The 21,464-nt window shown below is 37.6% G+C and overlaps 1 protein-coding gene across 7 annotated transcripts in view; it reads left to right on the forward strand.

Moving 5' to 3' along the window:
- Positions 1 to 21,464, forward strand: part of MAST2 (microtubule associated serine/threonine kinase 2) — a 216,102-nt gene that overhangs the window by 40,436 nt on the left and 154,202 nt on the right. For all 7 annotated transcript variants that reach the window (XM_053985491.1, XM_053985492.1, XM_053985493.1 and 4 more), the window contains 2 exons: positions 11,904 to 12,051; positions 15,319 to 15,461. In XM_053985491.1, the coding sequence (XP_053841466.1) occupies positions 11,907 to 12,051; positions 15,319 to 15,461 (288 nt within the window). In that variant the 5' untranslated portion in view covers positions 11,904 to 11,906. The remainder of the gene's footprint in view (positions 1 to 11,903; positions 12,052 to 15,318; positions 15,462 to 21,464) is intronic.

Raw genomic sequence — 21,464 nt, forward strand, 5'->3', positions numbered from 1 at the left:
TGGCCTAGTCTTGCAATAATTTGGAAGTGTAGCTTATAATTTTTTTGCTATTTGAAATTACTCTAGTGTCAATGGAGTCTATTATGTACATGGAAAATAGGATGATGCTGTGTTTCTTTCCAGAAAAATATACTGTCTTTGCTATTGGAGTTGCATCATAAATATTTTCACTTTTTGTTATACATATAGTAAACATTTCTACCAGTAAAACATGTTTTAAAACCTTTTAGTTGGTCTGGATTTTTATGAATGTAAAAGCAAGACATCAATTCAAAACATTCCATGTGTGTGTTTAAATTTCTAGAAGCAGATGGCACTGTTGAGGGTGGACTCTGGGGAGTGTAAGAATTTTTGAAGTGTAATTTCTGGTTTAGTTTCAGTCCACACAAGTCTCCATGAGCTGTCTATATAGGAAGATTTTCTCTAATGATTTTTGTTATAAGGTGAGAGAAGTAATCCACCATAAACATTCTCAGCTGTTTGTAGCCAAAATAAGTTGATTAGTTAATTGATTGATACTTGGCAAATTTTTGTCTTGACATTTACTGAGTCATGCTGTGTTCTGAAACTCTTGTAGGTGTTTGACATATCAGCTAATTCAGCTAATGCTAAAAATATTTAATGAGTTATAATAAGAAGCTGATTTTCGGCGCACTTCTAGAATGCACCTTCTATTATCTGCTCATTGTCCAAACACCCTGCAATCCATTCAGGACAGATTTCCAGTGCAGTTTTTGCTTCTAAGGGGCTCATTCAGCTGGTCCTAACTTCTTGCAGTGGCTGTGAGCTGTCTTGTGGAAATTGGCTGGATATACACTGTGTGTGTTCATCAGTTGGATATGTTAGCTGCTAGCACAACAGGATTAAAACCCAGTAATAGATTGTGTAGGTCCTGCCATCCCTTTTGAATTTCCCCTATGGGATTTGATGGAAGAGTTCACAGAGCAGATTGTCTTTCAGGATGGAAAAGACAGTAAAGAAAGGTTACAGTAGTAAACAAATGCTGGCCTGCAGCATTCAGAAGGCAGTTTTGCTAAAGACTAAATTATGTGTGCATTTAGACCCAAACTTGAGACACTTTGTTGTAGTTTGTTAATCCAAACAAACAAAAACTAAGTGGAAAAGGTACATCCACCAAGGAGTGAGGGGGATTCAGTCTGTGGGATCAAAACTTGAGAAAACATTTCAGCTATGTTTCAGGAAGCTTGAAGACTTCTATGAAATGCAGTACTTGTCAGTTTGATTAATTGGTGCTCAAGCCTGTCTTCCTTTTATCCTTTGAAAATACAGCTGTCATGCTTTGAGCTCAATAATGATTTAAAAAACCTAGTTTTCTCATACATTAGTTTTCTTATATGCCTTTCTGTTACTATGTATGATGGGAACTTGGTGCTGCTGCCTCTGTAGGTTGTTTTCATCCCACTCAGGGTCATGCACGTGCAGAAAGACTGTACAAACACCTGAGTTAGACTCTGCAAATGGTTTAAGCCTAGTTCCATGTTTCCAGGAAGGCTATCTCCCTGTGCAGAGTTCTTTTGGTGGAGCCTCTTGGGATAGGACAAGGGGTAATGGTTTTAAACTGAAGGAGGGTTGATTTTGATTAGATATAAGAAGAATTTTTTACAAAGAGTGTGGTGATACACTGGAGTAGGTTGCTAAGAGAGGTGGTGGGTGTCCCATGTCTGCAGGGGTTCAAGGGCAGGTTGGAGGGGACTTTAAACAACCTGGTAACCTGGTATAACACTGCCCATGGCAGTGGGGTTGGAACAAGATGATCTTTAAAGATCTCTTCTAACCAAAGCCAATACATGATTCTATGATTTCCAGATATCCCAGGTGCTAAACTAGAGATTTGCTTCTCTCTGCATTGAAGGGCATACAGCTCAGAATCATCAAATTGTGTTTCTCTGCATTCTTAAAATACCATTTGTCATTATGAAACAAGTACACAAATGACAAAACTACCTTTGTCTTCCATGCAGCTTTCAGAGAATACAACTTCACTAATGCAAGCAAAGTGTTAAACTCTAGGAAAGACAAAACTGGACAAGAGTGTGTAATGTCAGTGTGGGGTGCTACTTGGAAAAAATGCACTGCTAGTGAAGTGATTTCATGTCTAGCAATGTTTCTTTGATGTTCGTTCTGTTAATCTGGTAGCTGTGTGTCCTCTGTTCACTGAGGGCTAGCAGCAGCTCTCATGACTGTATCATAATCCACTTTAATTGTAAAGGAGCTTTTATAATGCCCCAGAGCAAGGAAATGTCATCTCACAAATGGAATGCCTAGTAATTAAAACAGGTTTATTAGTTGCTAAAATCACAACATTCAATATTTAGTGTATTTACAAGCATTTTATTATCATAAAAATAACATTTTAAAATGGAGCCTTAGTAAAGACCTTTAGAAGGAAATGAGGGAATCAAGTCAGAACTGATGTCAAGTGTTCTGGACAGCACCAGAAGATCAGAGAACAAATGAATAAATTATAATCACTGTTTTAGAGAAAAGCTTATAAATGAGTTGTATGGTTACTGCAGTAACTGGAGGCATTTAGGTATTTAAATATCCAGGCATAGATGAATGCTGTGACATATTAGTAGCAACTATGTCTTTATTAATTGACTTAAATTGCACCTGTACAGTATGAAGGTAGCAAAAATATGACCCTGAAAGCTAAATTATTCATGAATTTAATTATTTGTATATTTTTTGACATTTACATTAATCTCTGTTTTTAGGACAGAAGAGAAAGTGTTTCCAGGGTTGTTTTGCCAGTTTAGCAGACACTTCAGAAGTGTCTGCTGACTCCAGTCTTTGAGCTCAAGGCACGGTGCTGTTCATAAACCTAACACTGGGCATTGTTTCTGTTCTCAGGCAGAAGGGAAGAAATACGTCTTGTCCTTGAAAAAAATTTTGGCTTTTGTTCCTTTGTGATGGAACTGTATTACCCTGCTTGGTGAGGAGAAGCTTTTGTGCAGATTATAGAGTCTCCATTTCTTTGTGCAGACTTGATAAGAATTGTGAATTAGCTTGTCTTTGCCATTTAATGGCAAATTTCTGTTAAGAGAAGCTAAGAACTAAGCACTTATTGTGTGTTCAAGGGTTGACTTAGTTTTGTTTAGGTCTAAAGCCACTGGTAATTTTATTTACAGTTTTATAATAAATTGATAATTTTTATCCTGTTCTGTGCATGCAGATCTGCTGTTGAACCTCAGGGAAAATTTGTTCTCAGGAAAAACCTCACACAAGTGCTTCTTATTTTTGGCTCTGAATCGATCTGCTTATCTCATTTGTGGTAGGAAGTGAGAAGGTTGCAGATGTTTCATGGAAACAAAAAGGTTGATGCCAAAGAACTGGAACTTCACAAAATTTTTTTTTTTCATGCTCCAAATAGAGATCCTCCTCAGTGATGATAACATCAGATTAAAATCTATGTTGGTCTCTCTTTGTCATATATATCATATATATGATATATATGATCATATATATATTTGTCATATATATATTTGTCATATATATCTTAGCAGTCTATTGGTTTTTGTTGTGTTTTATTTTGCCAGTAATCTCTAAGTACAGATGGTTCCACTACTGCTACTATTCAGGTTATATCTGTGGTCTGTAGAAGAATCCTGGGCAAAAATATAGTGTTGCTAAAGTGGATTCCTGTTGTGTTTTCTGGTTTCATACTTTGCTTTGTTATTCAAGTAAGCTTTAAGAGTTATGATCAAGTTTTAAAATTGTATTACCCATCTGTAAGTAGCCATTCAATGTCTGATTAGAAAACCCCCTTGAGCTCACTTGAGTGATTTTCCACCAAAGTTCAGTTTATGAGTTATTTTTATATTTTCTTTGTAAGCAGCTTCATTTGAAATAAGCCTTGGAATAGCAGTTGGGCATGGATTTCTTTCCTCTGGACTCCTTAGTCTTGGGACAGTTTTTTAAGAGCAATATCTCATACTGGATCAATAAATACTTTTATTTGAGCTTGTACTTCAAACTTAATGAATCTTAACATTTTGCTTTAGCAATTGCTTTTTGCAAAACAAGATTAGAACTCTGTATTATTAGTAAATAAGTAATTTTTATACAACACACACATTTTAATGCACTGTTATTGTTCACTTGTCAAACTTTGTATTTTCAGCTAGTATTTTAATTTAAAATATATTTTATTTGTGCCTTAGACATAGAAAAGTCTATATTGTTTTGGGTCAAGAATCAAATATGAATACAGATAACATCTGTTAGGTTTTCCAACTCAACCTGGAAGTTCCAGTCTGAAATGTATAAAATCAGATGAAACTTTCTTCCTGGTTCTATTGCTATGAAGCAATTGTTTGTTTGTGTAAATTGAATGAACTTAAAATTTTCCGCTAGGTTTTGTTAATCTCTGTTCCTAAAAAAACAGGGAGTTTACATTCCAAATAAAAATTAATTGGATTGTAACATTTTACTGGGCATTAAACAGAGTTTACACAGGTATAGGTAGGTATTTTATGTTGGTTTGTTCCTTTCCCTGTGAACGAGACCGTGAGACAATGTCATGTGCGCAAAAATCAATGTAGCTGGGGATCTGAAATCTCCAAAGTGAGCATCAGTGTTGCAGGGAATGAAGGTGCCCTGCAGATTCCTCTGGTAAGTCTCCTTTTTATAGCCAATAAGAAATCATAGGTTTCTTTGCCTGCACAGATGAAAGTGCAGCTGTTCCTGCTGCTGGCCTGGTTCCACGAGCAGTTCCCGTTCTAGTCTGACTCACAGCCTAGTTGGGCTAAGAGGGGTTAAGTTCAGTGTTTTCTGTGTAATAAATATCTGAATAAATCTGTGGGGAGCTGACAAACAAGAAAAGTTTGATTTGCTAATACTGTGGATTAGGGTCTTCAGCAAATCTAAACATGCACATCTATTTAATCATGTAAAACCTAATAGACAAGAATAGAGAAGATAAATGAGATAAATTTGGTAACACACAGGATGCTCAAGAGAACTTGCAGTAATTCTAGTCAGTGATGCTGGAACTTATCAGATGCTTGACACATCTTTAGAGTCTATTGAAAGAAAATCTTCAGAGAGAAGGTGTTTTGATGTCTTATAAAATCAAATTTTATTACAAATCCCTTTTTTGGTGGGGGTCATATTTCTTTTAATCCTTACAGCGTATGACTAAGGATGATGAATGATAGAGTTGTTTTGTTTTATCTGGCCAGGAGTTAATTTCCCTGCTCAATACAACCTTTTAATGTTTGCAATACTCATGCTAGAAGAGCAATGATAAAGGAATGATGTGGCCTTTAATGCTCAGTGTCTTTGTTCAGACTGGTTTTGTTGTCAGTGCAGCTACTGAGCGTGGTGTGGGGTTTGGAGTCTTGATAGATTGATAGTGGTTTCTTTGAGCCTCTGTGAAGTCTGATAGAGACTTTAGAGGCTCTGTTTCTTTTTATTCCCTTGATGAAATTCATTTGGCTTTAGGCATTTACGAGCTGAATTCAAGAATTACTCTTCCCTTTTGGATGTTGGGGAGATCTTGAAGTAGGGTTGAATACTTTGTTTAAGCCATTTGTGTTTTCATGTAAGGACCAAATATTCAAGCTGATATAATTTAATCATCAATTACCTTGTCTTCTAGACTGTGGTTCCATTAGGAATAAAACAATTCTGCATCTCAATGGGCCTCAGGGGCTAATAATGTATACAGTTATAAATATTTACCTTTTCTTTTTAACAAGCTTTTTCATGTGATCCTGCAGCTGGGACACTTCACAACAAAGTTAACAGCACTAACTTCCCTGATGAAACACTAAATCTTCTAATTCATTCGTTCTAGTCAAACAGGGCATGTAACTCCTGAAGAGTTAACAAGAAGAGAAATCTCACTGAAGAAGATAAGGAGGATGTATCTGATAGTATGGGCTTCTGATACTGGGTCTCTTAGGGAATGTTCCTTTTTTTTCTTGTCTGTTTGGTTTTAACGCTGGGATTTTTTTAACACGAAGTTTTGAGTTTGTAACTTTTCTGTCATCTGTGGTGTAACTGCAGATGAGTGTGCAGAGGAAGCTGTAGGTATTCAGAATGGTAAATGTGTGCGTGATCTGTTAAAAATATCACTGTGGCAAATAACACTTGGCTTTGCAGTCATTTTGAAAACTTAATATTGACACTTAGTTCAGTTTATATATTTGCTGTTGTAGGAATGTTAGAATTTATTGCAAAGTTCTTCAAATAAATCTACTACAGAGAAAAATAGTTTAGAACTCTCTTCTGTCTTTAAATACTGACACTTTTATATAATGCAATATATTCTGTAAAGCTTTTCTCTGTTGTTGATGTTGTAAACCAATATATTATGTTGATTTACTGTAATTTTCCTTGATTCTGCTGTCTCTGACATTTTTCAGGGTGCTGCTGGCAAGTACATGAGTTAAGCAGATACAGTTTAAAAGAGACTTAGTTGCAAATTCTTATTTAGCCTACAATTTTGGTCACATGTGGGCTCACCCCAGCTTCCTGGCAAACTGCTGGCCCTCTCCTCTCAATGTGTAATGCCCAGACTAGAAAGTTAAGGCAAATTTCAGTGCTAAATACTAAGGCATAAATACTATTATTCCATTGCACTAATTGCTACTTATATAGATAGATAGTTGGTCTGTGATCTGTTGTCTAGGCCTTTAATTTTCAGTGTATTTAGAGTATATTAGAGCAGGTATAATGATAGGATCAGATTTATCTTTCATTAAGGGTATGCACACAGATTATATAAAGTGATGAGGAAAGGCTGAGAAGAAAAAGAATACTTCTCAGATATGCACACAGCCCTGACACAATAAGCTTTTATCTTTTAAAGGACAAACAGTACTGTGTTAAAAAATAGAAAATGCAGCTTTCAATGTTGACTATTTTTGGTGCTGTCAAAAAAGTCAGAAAGTATCAAGTTACCCTCAACTTACTTTGCTCATTGGTTATATTCCTTACAAGATGGGCTAATAACAGTGAATTCTTGCCCAGTTTATTGTAGCTAAATGTTCATTCTTCCTTCCAACAGTTTGCTAGGATTCACTTCCAGATGACCTAAGGTTGTTATGCTCATTAGGCTTCATAAAAAAGGTTTCTAATTTTTCTTACTAATGAATTTCCTGTTCGTAGAAAACTTTTGTGTAGATTCTCCACCCCCTGGCTAACAGTTTCACATATTTTGACCTGCAGCCTCGAATATTTGTCAGTCACAATTGAGTGCTTTTGCTTGTCTTAGAGATTGTGGGGTAGTTTGTGTTTGATTTAATTATAACACATTTACGTGCAAGGAAATGTCCTTTGCATGATCTGTTACTTCTTAAATATAGGCTATAAAAACAGGGGTTGAGAAGTTTAATCCCAGCATTGGTCTGATGCTGATGTATCAGTCTTGCTGACTGTATGATGCTTTACCTGGCAGTCGAAGCAAAACACAAATCCAGACTTGCAGTATTCACCTGCCTTTTGGAGATTAGAGCCCTGTGCTGCTCTCTTGCAGCACCATTAAATGAACAATGGTTAAACAAAAGAGCTTCTGACAATCCTTGCAGTGGTTTACCTGCTTGTTCTTTTATTTCCTGTTTCCTGTGCAATGAGGGCTGGGAAGGATGCTTGTAGCTGTATTCTGAAATTACCAGGTCAGGATTTTAACAGGGGATACAGTGATCAGGCAAACAGAGAAGCACGTTTGGCTTCTTGTCTTTTGTCTGCATCGCCTGTGACAATCTGGTTCTCCCATCCAGCTGAGTGTGATAACCCCAATGTGAGATTTCAGGCAAGATGAACAGACTTAGGTTTATTCCAGTATCAGAACTCTTTTAGTGCTTTTTCTGTGCAAATGTGGTAAGTGACTGAGCTGAGAAATTTAGAGCCTCTTGATAGTCAAGAAAGGCTTTGGCCATTCTTCTCAATATCCTGCTATTTCAAGTTATGTGAGCAAACGTTTGTGTACCTTTGTAGGGAGTGATAGCAATAATCTTTGCCTAGCAAATCAAGATTATGTGATGCTTTTATCTTCAGCCCTAAGCTTTGCAGGAATCAGCTGGCTGTTTGAATCTGATTTTTAGCTTGTGGCAAAAGCCACAAGCCGAAAGTAAATTAAGTTCTTTATCACCTTTGAAAAGAAATGAATGGAGAGAGGCTCCCAGTCCTTTTCACAGGGTGTGAGCAATGTGTTACATGCTTACTAATGCTTTCATCTCTAGGGCTGTAACATTTTTTTCTTTTGAATAGTGGAAGTGGAGTCCTTAAAATTATGGCAGTTTGTTCTATGTAATTTATTCTTCAACCACTTGCTCTGATAGATTAATTTAGTAGTTTGAAAGCATGTAAGCAAAATTTTGCTCTACCACTGCAAAAAGTCTTTATTCATCAATTTGGAATGTTGTGTAAGATTTTTGTGTTCTTTATATGCATTGCTTTGGGGCAAGGACAGGGAAAGATCTCTTCCTCTAGTTTTTTCCTTCCTTGTTTAAGAGTGGTAATGTAATCTACTGCTATTTTCATGCAGTTCATCTGTGATCTGCAATATCAAAGCAGGGTTTTGATGGATGAGTGAGGTAAATTGCAGTCTTATGGAAGACAGGTCTATTGTTATCAAGCTAAAACTTTCCCTCTTCATTGATTTGCTGACACAATATGGGTACAGCTCTTAGAAAATGAAATTTTAAATTGGCTCTGTTGCACTTAGCATTTTTTAAAACATAATAGGATGTCTCAGATCAGTGCACTTTTTAAATGAACTTTTAAAATATCTATTTGAAAAGTGACTTTAACAGTATATAAACCTGCAGAATGTATTGGAGGCCCTTTCTTCCAGACATTTAACACTTATGTAGTCTTCTGAACATTGCCCAGTGTTTAATGTGCTTAACAAGAAAAGGATTCATGAAGAGGTTTCCATATGTAATACGTACCAAATCCATCATTTCTAGAAGACAGCCTGGATTCTTTGGTGAGTGTGAGAAGCTGTTTTTACCCTTCTGCTATTCCTTTCTTATCTCTGCAGTAGAAGTTTTGGTGGAAAGCTGAACCTGGGGACAGCTGTCACAGGGAATGGCTTTTTGAAAAGTGGCTTATGCCACTGGGCTGACCTCAAAGGTGTGTGTAGGCAGGGTGCTGTAGCTGATCAGATAGGAGTAGGTGTGCCCTTCAGCTGGGAGCTTTTGATTTAGATATTATCAGATCTACAAGACTTGTGTACTGTAACTCAAGAAGACACATTAAGAATTTGTAATTATTTTTGCCAATAAAAAGAGACTGTGCATAGAGGGAAAAGGGGAAGGGTAGGGAAGTGGGCACATTCTTTGCCTGGTAAGCATTGTCTGTATATTGTGGAGAAAGAGAGATGTAAAACACACAAGTTGCTTGTAGCATGACTTAGAGTAGTTTTGTTTCTGAGTTCAGTGCCTTTCCTTGCCTGGTGTCCCAAGTGAAAGAATGTTCTTATTTAGTTGCAGTTCACTGAGAACGATTGGTGAGAGGGGTGTGTGTGTGTGTGTTGAAGGGGAGGGGAGTATGCACCTGAAGGGGAAAAACCAAAACACCAACCCAAATGAAACCTCCAAAACACCAACAAACACCCCCAAAACTTTGAACAAAGAAGTCCCAGTTAGAACACTTCACTTTAAGTTAGTCTTTGACATTTTAATTTTAACTGCTGCTGACATACACGGGGCCTTTCAACACATGACTAGTTTCAGAGAAGTAGATGGATACTGAAGGATGCTGGGAATATTTGGAATTAAAGCATAAAGGGTGTGAGAGGGTAGGCTGGATGAAGTTCTTAAGTAATTTGCTTGTAAGCTGGAGTGCCCATGTTCGTAGGGTTGTTTTTTTTTTTTTGAGTTGTGGTAGTTTCAGACTGTCACAGATGGTAAAGATGTGCCAGATTTCAGACATTATAGGCATAGGACAGGCCTTATTAAAAGTGTGTCTGTGCTTCTGTATGTCTACTTACAGTCATATACACAAATACAACCATGTTCTGCCATTCTGAATAGAAACAGCAGACTCCCTGCCCTTGGCCTCTGCAGCTTTCAGAGTCCCCTGTGCTGGGGGACTGCTAATGCTGCAATTTAATATTATTTAGCTTAGTCCCAAGTACAGGGAGAAAGATGGGTAGATGTCATTTCAGCTCTCCAAATGACAGAAAAGGGGAAGTGTACAGGCTGCTGCAAACGAAGGACTTTAGGACTTTGTGGGGAAGGTCAGAGACAAATGAAAATGTGACGCTCTTTGCTCCAAGATGTGCACAAGGAACCATAAGATTTAAACAGTTTTTCAGCTGAGCAGTTTTCTCTATCCCTCCCCACTCTTGCACCAACACAACTGTTTGCAGCTGTGTGAGCTGGGCAAGTGAGCTGACCTGCTCTGGTACCCAGCTGTCTCTGGTGATCTGCTTTAGGCACTGTGGTGACTGAAAGTCTGACCAGAACCAGAGAAGAAATTGTGTCCAGAGCAGCCTGGGAAAGGTGCTGAGGCTGATGTGGAGCACAGCACTGCTGTCCCTCAAACAGTAATAAAGTTATTCAGTATTATGAAGTGTCAAAAGATTTCATGATTAGAAGGAGATGGTGTCTAAGAAAGGTTGTAAATGAGTGACTCAGAGCTAAATGAGAATTCTATTTCAAATCCCAAATATGGTTTTTTTTTTTATATATAAAGCCATTTTATTAATCTCCTTCCCATCCCCTCCCTTCCCCTTGAGGTTTTTAAAGTGTGTACTCCTGGTTTGGATTTGACAGTTTGAGGCACTGTAGAGTGAATAGATTTGAATTAATGACTTTAGAAATAGATTTTGACTTGAATCTGCAAATTTTAATTAAAAACCATAACTGGTAAACTAGTTTTTGATTTAAACATAATTTAAAACTATGTTAAATCATGTGGTCATGTATCATGCAGGGAAAGTTTTTATTCTGCCTCAGATGAGATTTTTATGAGGATAAGCATGGCTTGAAATGCTGTATAGGTAATGAGAGGCATTTGAAATAAAATGGAGTAGTCCATTAAAACAAGTGGAGTGTTTCACACTGCAGAGAAGGGAGAACTTGAACAGTTCATCTATATGGGCTATAATGGAAAGTGTCACATCTTCAAATCCATGTCTGATAGCAAAGCTTTTTGTTCTTCTTTGGGTGTGGAATGAGAGTTTGACACCTCCAGAACAATGAAAAGCATGAGGAAAGCACTAACAAGTGGTTGTGCTTGACGCTGCTCTGCCTACGCTGTTTTGACTGAAATTTTGCTGTATGCTGTGAAAGGAATTCACATGTGTGGGAGTGTTTCTGACAAATACATGTCTAATTTTGTTTGTAGTAATAACAAAGACATGACACAAAGGCTGATCGTTATCCTAGTTATTATTTAGTTATGCATATGGTCTTCGTAGATCTGTAACTTATAATAGGAGTTTTGGGTTGCAATAGACATTGCAACAGTTTCTTTATAGGTATATTACTCATAGGCTGAATGGAATAAAGATTGAAGAAGATGGGAGAAAGTACTTTTGCTTTAGCAGGAAATAGCTTTAATCAAAGCTGAGCTTGTTTTTTTCAGTACCATTTTCTCCTAAATACTGTAAGAGAAAAGAACTATTGTAGCATAATTACATTTTTCTGACTATTATTAATGGTATTTCTTGCAGCAGTGGTGTTCAAGGACCACAGTTGACAGGGACCTTGTGATGTGCTTTCTGTGCGGCTATGGGGCACCAAAGAGGGGGATATGCAATGTTAAAAGTTGTTGTTTTCGTTCTTTTTTTTTTTCTTTTTTTGGGTGGGGTGTGTTTCTTTGTATTTTTTTAAACAGTCTCCTTTATGCTTTGGAGATTGCATGTTTCAGACAGGGGATACTTGGCTGGCATTAACAAGTTTTGCATGTTTTTCTTCCTCCAGGAGATGATAACTGAGTCCACTCCACTGCGTTGCAGGAAACTCAGCAATCCTGACATCTTTTCATCTGCTGGGAAAACCAAGCTCCACCGTCAGCTAAGTCAAGATGACTGCAAGCTACGAAGAGGTAGCTTGGCAAGTTCTTTGTCAGGTATGCCATTTTGTAGAGTATGACACTTGGTTACTATTAAAGATGCAGCATTGTTGGCATAACAGTCATAATAAAAGATACTGGTAAGTCACTGGTAAGGTGATCTCTTGTTGGCAGGGCATACAAAATTTTATGTAAGAGAAAAGATGCAAAAAGAAACATCAGTAAAAATTAGAGTGAAATTTTGTATATTGCCCAGAGTGAAAAGTGAAAAGCTAAGATTTAATATGCAAAGTTAAAGAATGGAGTTGTGGAACTTTAGGTGACACATTGGTGTATTCTTACCCCTTTTAACATCAGCATTGACTGTAAGCTTTGCTCTTTTGTTTTTTACTGGGAAACTGACATTTTATATCATGTTTGAATTACTATTTCGTTTCTTTTTGGCTTCTAAAGCACTGTAGGCAATTGTGATTCAAAGTAAAAATCTTGCTTACTAACTTGATTTTTTTTCAGTTTGTGTAAAATTTGTTTTTTCTTGTGAATGTGATATTCAGCCTTGTAATTGAATTTAGTTTGTCAGCTGCAGAATCACTGGAGCGAACATAGGCAAGTAATTACCCAAAAATGGACCAAGTTCAGTAGTTTTCTTTTTTTTTCAAAGACTTTGTTAGTGGGCTAGGGGTTGGTTTCACAACTGTTTAAAACTGATATCAGAGTCTGTGATGTTGGAATAGAGCACAGAGAGCTGCATGATCAGTCTAGAATGAAAGAACTGATATGCCCGAATGCCACTGTTATTCTGTAGGGTTAAGGTGCAGCCCATTTCCTCCCTAATTAGGCTGTTTGTCCATTTGCATGTTATTGCAAGAACTAGAAGAGTTGAAAATTCTCAGTGAGAGGGAAAGAGGAAGAAGGTGAAACCACCTTTTTTCATTTACTTGATTGTGAAAATACATCCAGTCCTAGTCCATCATCTTTTATCAGAGGAAGAGAAATATTTTCATGTTTGAGGTGTTAGGTATAATAGAATTAAATAAGGAGTAAAGTATGTATATTTTATTTTGGCTTGGCCTTTCCTTAGTGTTTTGTTTGTAGTAAGTGGATAGTTTTTGAAAGTGGAAACATTCATAATGTTTTGTACATGTGTAAGTTTGTTTTCCAAGGTAGGTTAATCACTAGAGGAGAACAGAACTTTATGAACCACACAGCTGTTGACTGACTGCAATGGCCTAAGTTAGTACTGTAGCTTTTTTTTTTCCCCTTTAGTAGAAGAAAGCAAAGTAAATAGGAGGAAGCAGGAAAACTGGAAGGTCTGTTCTCTTTTCAAAAGAGTTTTTTACTGTTTGAAGATTTTAATATCAGAACAAGAAATTCTGTATTCTCCAGAACCTATTGATTCATCTTAATTACTTTTCTATCTACTATACCTGACTCAGGAAGGCGTAAAGAGCCCCAGCAAGATCAGTCTGACCCAACTGGATAGAGAAAACGTACAGGTTTAGATGTATATTTTCAGTGTGGGTGTTTGGAATGTGTGTAGAACTTGAGGCATGACAGGGAAAGGCTTTAGCTTAAAGTTCCATCCTTAAAATGATTCCTGCTAATTTTTGCCACAGAATCAAGTAAGTTTGAAGAGTGCAGATGACTGTGCATGCAAACTAATTGGCTAAGATTTGGCTCTTGATGGAATTCTGCTCTCTTGGATTCAGGTTTTATGGAACTAAAAGGAGATATTGATGACTATATCTTACAGAGACTTAAATAAAGTTATTCTTGTCCCCAGGCATGGGCATTTTAGACTGCTAGATAATTATATTATTTGGCTTGCTATTACAGGATATCTTTGTTAGTGTTGTATTAGAGATAAATACAGCAATGTACATTTCTATAGTGTTAGGTCTCTGCAGATGAGTTGTTATATTTATACATTTTCTTGAAAATGATCAAGCCATGAAAATCATGTCCACAGCTGTAAACAGCTTGAGTGGGACCAGGAAGGTTGTGTCTCTGTTTACTTGACAAAGTTGAGCCTGCTCATCTCTCATACACTTTGACTCATTCTGTTGGTGTATACTTGGCCCATTGCCTGTAACTATCACAGAAAATGAATGTTAACAGGTTAAAAAAAAAACCAAAAACACACCAGTTCCACTCCACATCTTCCCCCCAGCATCATGGCTGGTCATATTATGTATGTGACAGTCTTCAAATATTGCAGGCACTGTTATGGAATGAATGTAATAATTCACATCTAGTTCTAAGGTGCAGTTGAATTTATAAACACCTTTCTGCCTCTGACAGAACAAGTCTATTTCTGCAGCATATTTGTGATTAAAGGTGTAGCCTTCTAGTTACTGCAATAAATGTCAGTCTCCTGTGATTCCTGAGCATGTAGTAATCCACTGAATGCAAGAGACTTTACTATGCTTGGAAGGGGGTGTGTTATTTAGTCCCATAGTCCTAATTTTAAGGAAAAGAGGTATTATCCACTTCCAATTTGCGATGGGGAAATTGAAGTACAGGGCTTGACTGACCAAACTTACAGGGTAAGTCATCTGGAAGCTAATAACTGAACCCAGGTTCACAGACTTCTTCACTTATGTGTTTTTAACCACAGAAATATCTTCTCTTTTTTCTTTGTGGATGGCATTGTACATAAAAGGAAGCTGTCAGGCTCTGTGGAGTCAAAACATGACCTACTTTGACTTTGGTTCTTTCTCATTGCAGAAATTTACTGCTTGACATTTTTCAAAAACGAGTGTTGCATTGGCTAGAAAATATGTATTGAGCGAAAAATATCCATCCATTGTTCAAAGCAAGACAATATTTAAATATACACTATATTATATTACAGTGGTGTGAAATGCAGTGCTCAGTGTTCCAGTGGTAGGAAAAAATGGGGATGTCCAGACGACCAAGCTATTTAGAGGAGATAATATTTTCAATTAGGAATGCGTTTTCAAAAGAATTTTGAAAATTATACTAAAGAGATTTTACGTTCTTTTAGGGCAGCAAATATTGTTTCCTTTTTAAGGTGAGTGGAATATGGAAATTTATAAAGTGATAGCAGTCTGTTTTTACAAGGTATTTGGATTTCTCCATTATCTCATAATGTAAAGTAGATTTTTTAAAAATTTTTAGTTATCAAACATAATGAATTTACTGGTAAGGTGCCCTTACAAGTTTTAACCTACCAAAATCTTGAAATAGCTTTTTTTATTAAATGCTTTTTCTTCACATGCATTATTTGTTCTCAGCTTTGTACTTTGAACTTGCAGACTTGTTTAGAAACAAGCTGATGTTATTTTAATTTTATTTTTAAAGGAAAACAGCTACTTCCCTTATCAAATAGTGTCCACAGTGGAGTGGGCCAGACGCTGTGGCAGCCTCCTGGAGATACCTCCAACCTGGTCCGCATGAGAAATCAGTCTCTGGGACAATCTGCTCCTTCACTTACTGCTGGTTTGGTGAGTGGCTCTGGGAATACTCCTGCTGCTTTTGTGCTATAAAAAGTGATGTGATCCTGTGCTTTAGTTTTTACCTTGTTTCCCCTGTTCCTGCTCAGTGAAAGCAGCATTTTGTTTCTGTGGGACTTTTTAGGCTACAAGGTGAACTAGGAAGAGAATATGTTCATCCTGCCTTAGACAGAAAGCAGGAAAAGATGTGTGTTGAAGAATAATTTCTTTTTGGGGACATTCCTTCTCAGCGCTACTTCAGTTGCCTGATGACTGAAAGAAATATCATTGAAGTCTAGGAGATCTGAGCATGGGAACCCACCATTTCAAACAAGTTTAATTGTGAAGCAGCTTTCTGAATATCTGCCTCTGCCTGTTTTGCTAGGGAATAGCTAGGGGGATTAATCTGAAAGGGATAACTCTTATGTCCAAGGAATTGGAGAGCTGGAACTGACATATGCTCTTCTTTGTGGTTTCTGTCAAAAGGTTTTGGTAAAAAACCTTTGGTAAAATATTTTTGAGGAATGTTTAATCTGCTAAATTAACTTTTTCTAAGAAAAGAGTGTTCTGTATGGGGACACACACTCGGGTGGCTACAGTCAAATCTGAACTGCACACGAAAAGGAACACGTTTTGTTTGTAAATTTTGCTTGTTATCTATAAAAATTGAAGATCAGTGACATGTTAAGAGAAGAAAAATCCAAGGGTACGAAAAGACAGTTATTTATGAGCAGGCATACATGCAACAGAAATTGTTGGTAAATAGTAGATTAAAGCCAAAGTTGAAATGTCTTTGGTTTTTTTTTGCTGAACATCTACAGAGTTGTTTGTATAACAAGTTTTACTCAAATGAGGAATTTTGGTGTGTGCTGTTTATAGTGCTGCAAGTAACTGGGTAAATTTATGTTACACTGTAAGACTGCTTAGAAGCAATGACCCCTTAACAAAAGGGTGTACCTTGGATAAAGCACTGAGAATTTTTTTGGGGTTCCTAGACAGTTTGGCACCATCAGGTTATGAAAGGAAACTTAAATCTTTAAGGTTCAAAAAGCCACATGTTTGTGTTACAACTAATTTTGATTTCACAATGAAGTAATTGTAGTCTTGACATTTTCAGACATGTTACTATATTGAAATTCTTGTGATTTGATTTAATTGTGTTGCACCTTAATTTGGTGCCTGTTCAGTGTTTTACTTAAATTTATGCTCTCACCAGTGGTTCTAAATTCAGTGGTAACAGAAAGGGAAAATGCTCACATGAACTTGGCTAGAAGTATTTATCTGAGGGGGATTAGAAAAAGTAATACGTTAAAACACAGGCCTGTTCTCTAGAGGCAGATAAATGCCTTGAAGCTTTATAACTTAGGTTAATGAAAATAACTGTGCTTTAAAACAAAGCTCTAATTCTCAGATATTTAATTTGGAGTACTAGGTTGTTGCTTAACAGCTGTGTGCAGCTCAGCGAGCTGCAGATGTTTGCGTGTTACAATTCTGCATATTATTCATATTTATACTGTGTTTTCAGTTTGTCATGGCAGTGTTTGTGCTGTCTATCAAATGTTCTGATATGAAACACAATGCCAGTGAGTTATTTTAAAATAATTAAGAATTCTCTGTTTCGTACGTAAGGCAGAGAAATTAATTTCTAAATCTAGTTTTTGTTCCTCTGTGATGGTGTTTAGGTGTTGAACAATATGGTCACTTTCCTATCTCTGTATATTCTATGATGGGCTGCATGTTTCATTACAGTTGCAGTTAATTAAGCTTAGATATTACAAATTTTTATGTGAAGTGGGTTTCAAAAGCAGTGACTAAAGAACATCACAAGATGAACACCTAATTAAATGCAGTGAGTCCTGAGATTTTGAAGCCACTTACATGTTTGCAGCTGTTTTAATATGCTTGTGGTATTGAAATACGTTTCACAAATTAGAATAGCAAAAGGTCTCTTGCCAGTATAATTAATCTCCTTTGAAGAATAGCTCTATTAAGAGATGAGTAAGTTCAGTAATGCAGAGTATCATTTTAATATGCCAGCCTTGACTGCTAGAGCATTTAATTCTTCTATTATTTGTTATAATACAGTAGTTGGATAGCTAGAGAGAAGTGGAATGTGATTTAGGAAAGCCAGGAAAGCTGTGTGCATTGTTTCTGCTCCCTCTTTTTGGCTCTGCAGGTATCAGTAGTTTTTCCTTTGCTAAATTGCTGTGTGTCATTCAGTAATGTGTTTTTTTTTTTTGGTTTTTTTTTTTTGCTTTCTAACCACTGCTAATCCTACAGATTGTTTACTGTGCTTAAATTACATTATTTTCCTCTTTAAAAATATTTGCAAAGCGAAAAGATAAGCTAACAATAGCAAATCTACAGAAATTAGTTTTCAGCTTCTGAAACAAGCCTGATGGCTAGATTACATATCAGCAATGACTCCAGAACTGGGAATACATAAAATTCGAACTTGCTCAACTATATGAACACAATTTATTGTTGGGCAAGATCTTTTGGCTCGTACATGTGTGATAATCTGGATTAATGGGACTGCACAGCAGTTGCCACTAGGTCCTTGACTTGAGAAGGAAGCCAGGGCAGGGTGAATGCTGAGTGCTGTCGCTGTGGAATGAAAGGTGTTGATCTGATCTGTGTGCCTTCTAAATATATGTGAGGATTTTAGAGGATGACCTTCAGCTCATCGTCTACCTTAAGACAAATGGCTCTGATCCTACGAGATTGAATTCTGCTGGGGAGTATCCTGTTTAAGACTTTTAAATCCCTAAGATAGCCGAGGAAGTAATCAGAGGAAAACACATAAAGCATCATCGGGGGCATCTCAGTGGTATTTCCTGCTGTCAAGACCCAAATACACTAAAAAAATTGGGTGCAGGGAATATGTGTAGAGTGCACCTTTAAGGAACAGAAGGGTAATTTTATGGAAAATTTCTTATGACTTAGTTTTGGGAGTTTATCTGAGATCCTACCCTGTCATAAAAAGAGTTAGACCTTGGACTGTGTTTTTTTAAGGGAGGTCACAGAATTCTAGAATCCTAGAATATGCTGAGTTGGAAGGGACCCACAAGGATCACTGTGTCCAACTCCTGGCCCTGTGCAGGACCCCCCAAGAGTGACCCCATGTGCCTGAGAGTGTTGTTCAAATACTTCTCAAATTCAGACAGCCTTGGTGCTGCAACAGTTTCCCTGCAGGGCCTGTTCCAGTGCTCGACCACCCTCTGAGTGAAAAACTTCTTCCTGATATGCAACCTAAACCTCTCCTCATCTTCATCCTGTTTCCTTGAGTCCTGTCTGTGGTGATGCAAAAGATCAGTTATGTGGATGCATTCTCTTATGAAAAAGGGTATAAAGAGCATCAGGGTTTCTAAATTTTAGAAAGGAAAACAACAAGGTGAAGAGATGGTTGTGATTGTTGTAGAGGTAGATTGGGAGTGTCTTTCTTGCTACTGTTAATTTTGACAAAACACAATGTGAATGCAACTGATTGCCAGGAGCAGTGCCATAAGGTGCTAATATTCCATAGCTGAGCATTTATTGGTGGGCAAGGGGTGACTTTCCCCTCATTTTTATTAAGGACAGGATGCTTAACTAGAGCGCTACACTAATGCTGAACATGCTTCTTTATTTGTGGAGAGAGATTCTCTCTCTCTCTCTCTCTCACTCTGTGTGTGTGTGTGTGTGTCCCATGTCCTGGCATCTCAAGCACCCTCTCCAGGGTTTTGTGAAAGAACCATGTGATAATGTGCAGCCCATTAATTTGGACTACGTCTCTTATGTATTGCTCACCATCTAATGCCTGGAAAAGTTTGAGATGTTCCAGGAATAAGAAACCATGCATGTTCCTTCTGCCAACTGTGGCGATAGGAAAACGTTTGAAGAATCCTGTCAGTGGAAACTTAGCTACGTTTGTGAAAGAGATTTTGAAATCCTTTTTTTAAATACTTGCAAACTCTTAATTTTCTGAGGTACTTCCAGTACTGAACTGAAACTTGTGGTACTCCTTGAACTGAAAACTGGACATAATTTTTGAAAATGAGGTTGAGGGTTTCAGCTGGGTGGTTGCAGTTCTATTTATATTTATTCCTTATATTCTGGGATATATTATGGGATGTGGTCAGAGCCATTTCTTCATCTTCAGCAATGAAGGCTGCTGACTAAGCAATTTGTGCTCTCTTAATCCTCTGATGCCAGACTTGTAAGATTTCCTTGTAGGGTCAGTCTCATCTTCACATCATTTCAAATGACTTAGGGTTTTACATTTACTTTCAAACAGAGTGAAAGTTGAAACAAAGTGAAATAATTGCATATTCATTGTGATTGTACACAGTGCCAGAGAGTTAATCTTTCCCTCATCTTGTTCTAGAAGAAATGGTTAAAAAACCCAAGCCTCTCAGATTTTGAATAATGATCTGGAGGGTAGAAAAGCTCAAATGCAAAGATTTGAAACAACTCTCAACTGAAGAACGTCCTCTGTGGAGCAGCACTCAGCGTGATTTTTTGCGAACGTTCAGCGTGGGTTAGGCAGTGCTGAGTGGAATGGGGAGAATGGGTCATCCTGGTGGGGCTGGGGCCTTGCCTCAGTGTGTGCTGCCTGGTAACAGACAGACCTCACACTGTGGCAGGGTACTTTTTTTTTTTTTTTTTTTTTTTTTTAAATTTCATATTACATATATTAGGAATACAATCAATTGTACCTATTATATAAAGTTCCCCTAATAGCATATTTCCCCTGTGTAGGATGCTGTATATTAAAAAAGAAAATTAAAATTGGTATTGTTCCTGGCTGTGAGGAAGAGTGGCTAATTGGCTACAGATTTGAGTTAGTGACTGAGATTATACAAGGCAGGTGATTCTCTCTGAATTCCGGCGGAAGTGGAATCCAAAGGCTGTGCTGGCTTCAAGCCTGTGCAGGGTCTGTGGAGCTGGGTTGCCATCTGCTGGTGTCCAGGGGCTGGGGACAGGAATCGTGAACTCCACGATTCAAGTGAGTTTTTGTCAAGCGGTGTTAGAACCCCCGTAATCATTAGTGATTTTACAGCAGGGGTATATTCTTTCTGGGATCGTGTTCCACAGCAATCACTTGTTAATAATTGGCCTTTTTCTTTTAGCTGGAGTATGAATTCACTTCGTAATGCCGTGCTGTGGTTTGCAGCATCCTTTTTCTGATAACAGAGAGATGATGGTTGGGACATTTACGAAGAAAAAAAAAGATTAAAAAATTAAAAATATTATTTGCAGCCGATTCTACAAATAACATTTTTGGGTGGCAGCTGTGTGAGTTGCGCTTCGGCCTCTGGCCTGGCGGTGGCGCTGCAGCCCCGGGCGTCTCACGAGCGGCGCTTTCCACCGGGAATGTCGCCCTGGCTCTGGGACGAGCCGGGCTGCGGACGGGGATGTTTCCCGCAGCTAAAGGAGACCTTAATTGTGTGTTGTTTGTCAGTTCAGTACGGGAATTAATAATTCAAGAGACCTGGTGAAGTGCAGTGGAACTGGAAATTCCAGCTTCAAACCCCCTCCTAGTTATAAAGGGAAATTCCATCTCCACACCTCCTGCTCAGTCCCCAGCGCTTTAATGCATTTACTGGTTATTATTTAGGATCTCTGCTTCACGCAGGCACATGGGTGGTGGCTGTTAAACTCACAGGGATGAGGTCTTGGAAACCTCCTCACAAAAGAATTACATAGAATCTCTTTTAATTGAAAAATACAGCACTAGTTCAGGGACAAATCATTAATGCCAGTTGTGCATAGTGCTACCTCCTGTGGATTGCCTGGATACTTATTACAAAAGCAGGAGTTAGAATCTGATGGGAAAACTTCGTTTACATTTGTGTTTTCTAAAACACACAGCTGCTCTTTTCCCGAAATGTTTTGTCAGAGATAATGTTACTTTTAGTTTGCATTTTAGGTGGTAACATGTTGACTATTTAAATATTGCTCTATACAGATGAAAATAGTTTTGTTTAAGGATAATCCTGAAAGTCATAGGTGATGTAGGTCATAAATTATTTC

This window comes from Vidua macroura, chromosome 9, assembly GCF_024509145.1.
Source record: "Vidua macroura isolate BioBank_ID:100142 chromosome 9, ASM2450914v1, whole genome shotgun sequence".
Lineage (NCBI taxonomy): Eukaryota > Metazoa > Chordata > Aves > Passeriformes > Viduidae > Vidua > Vidua macroura.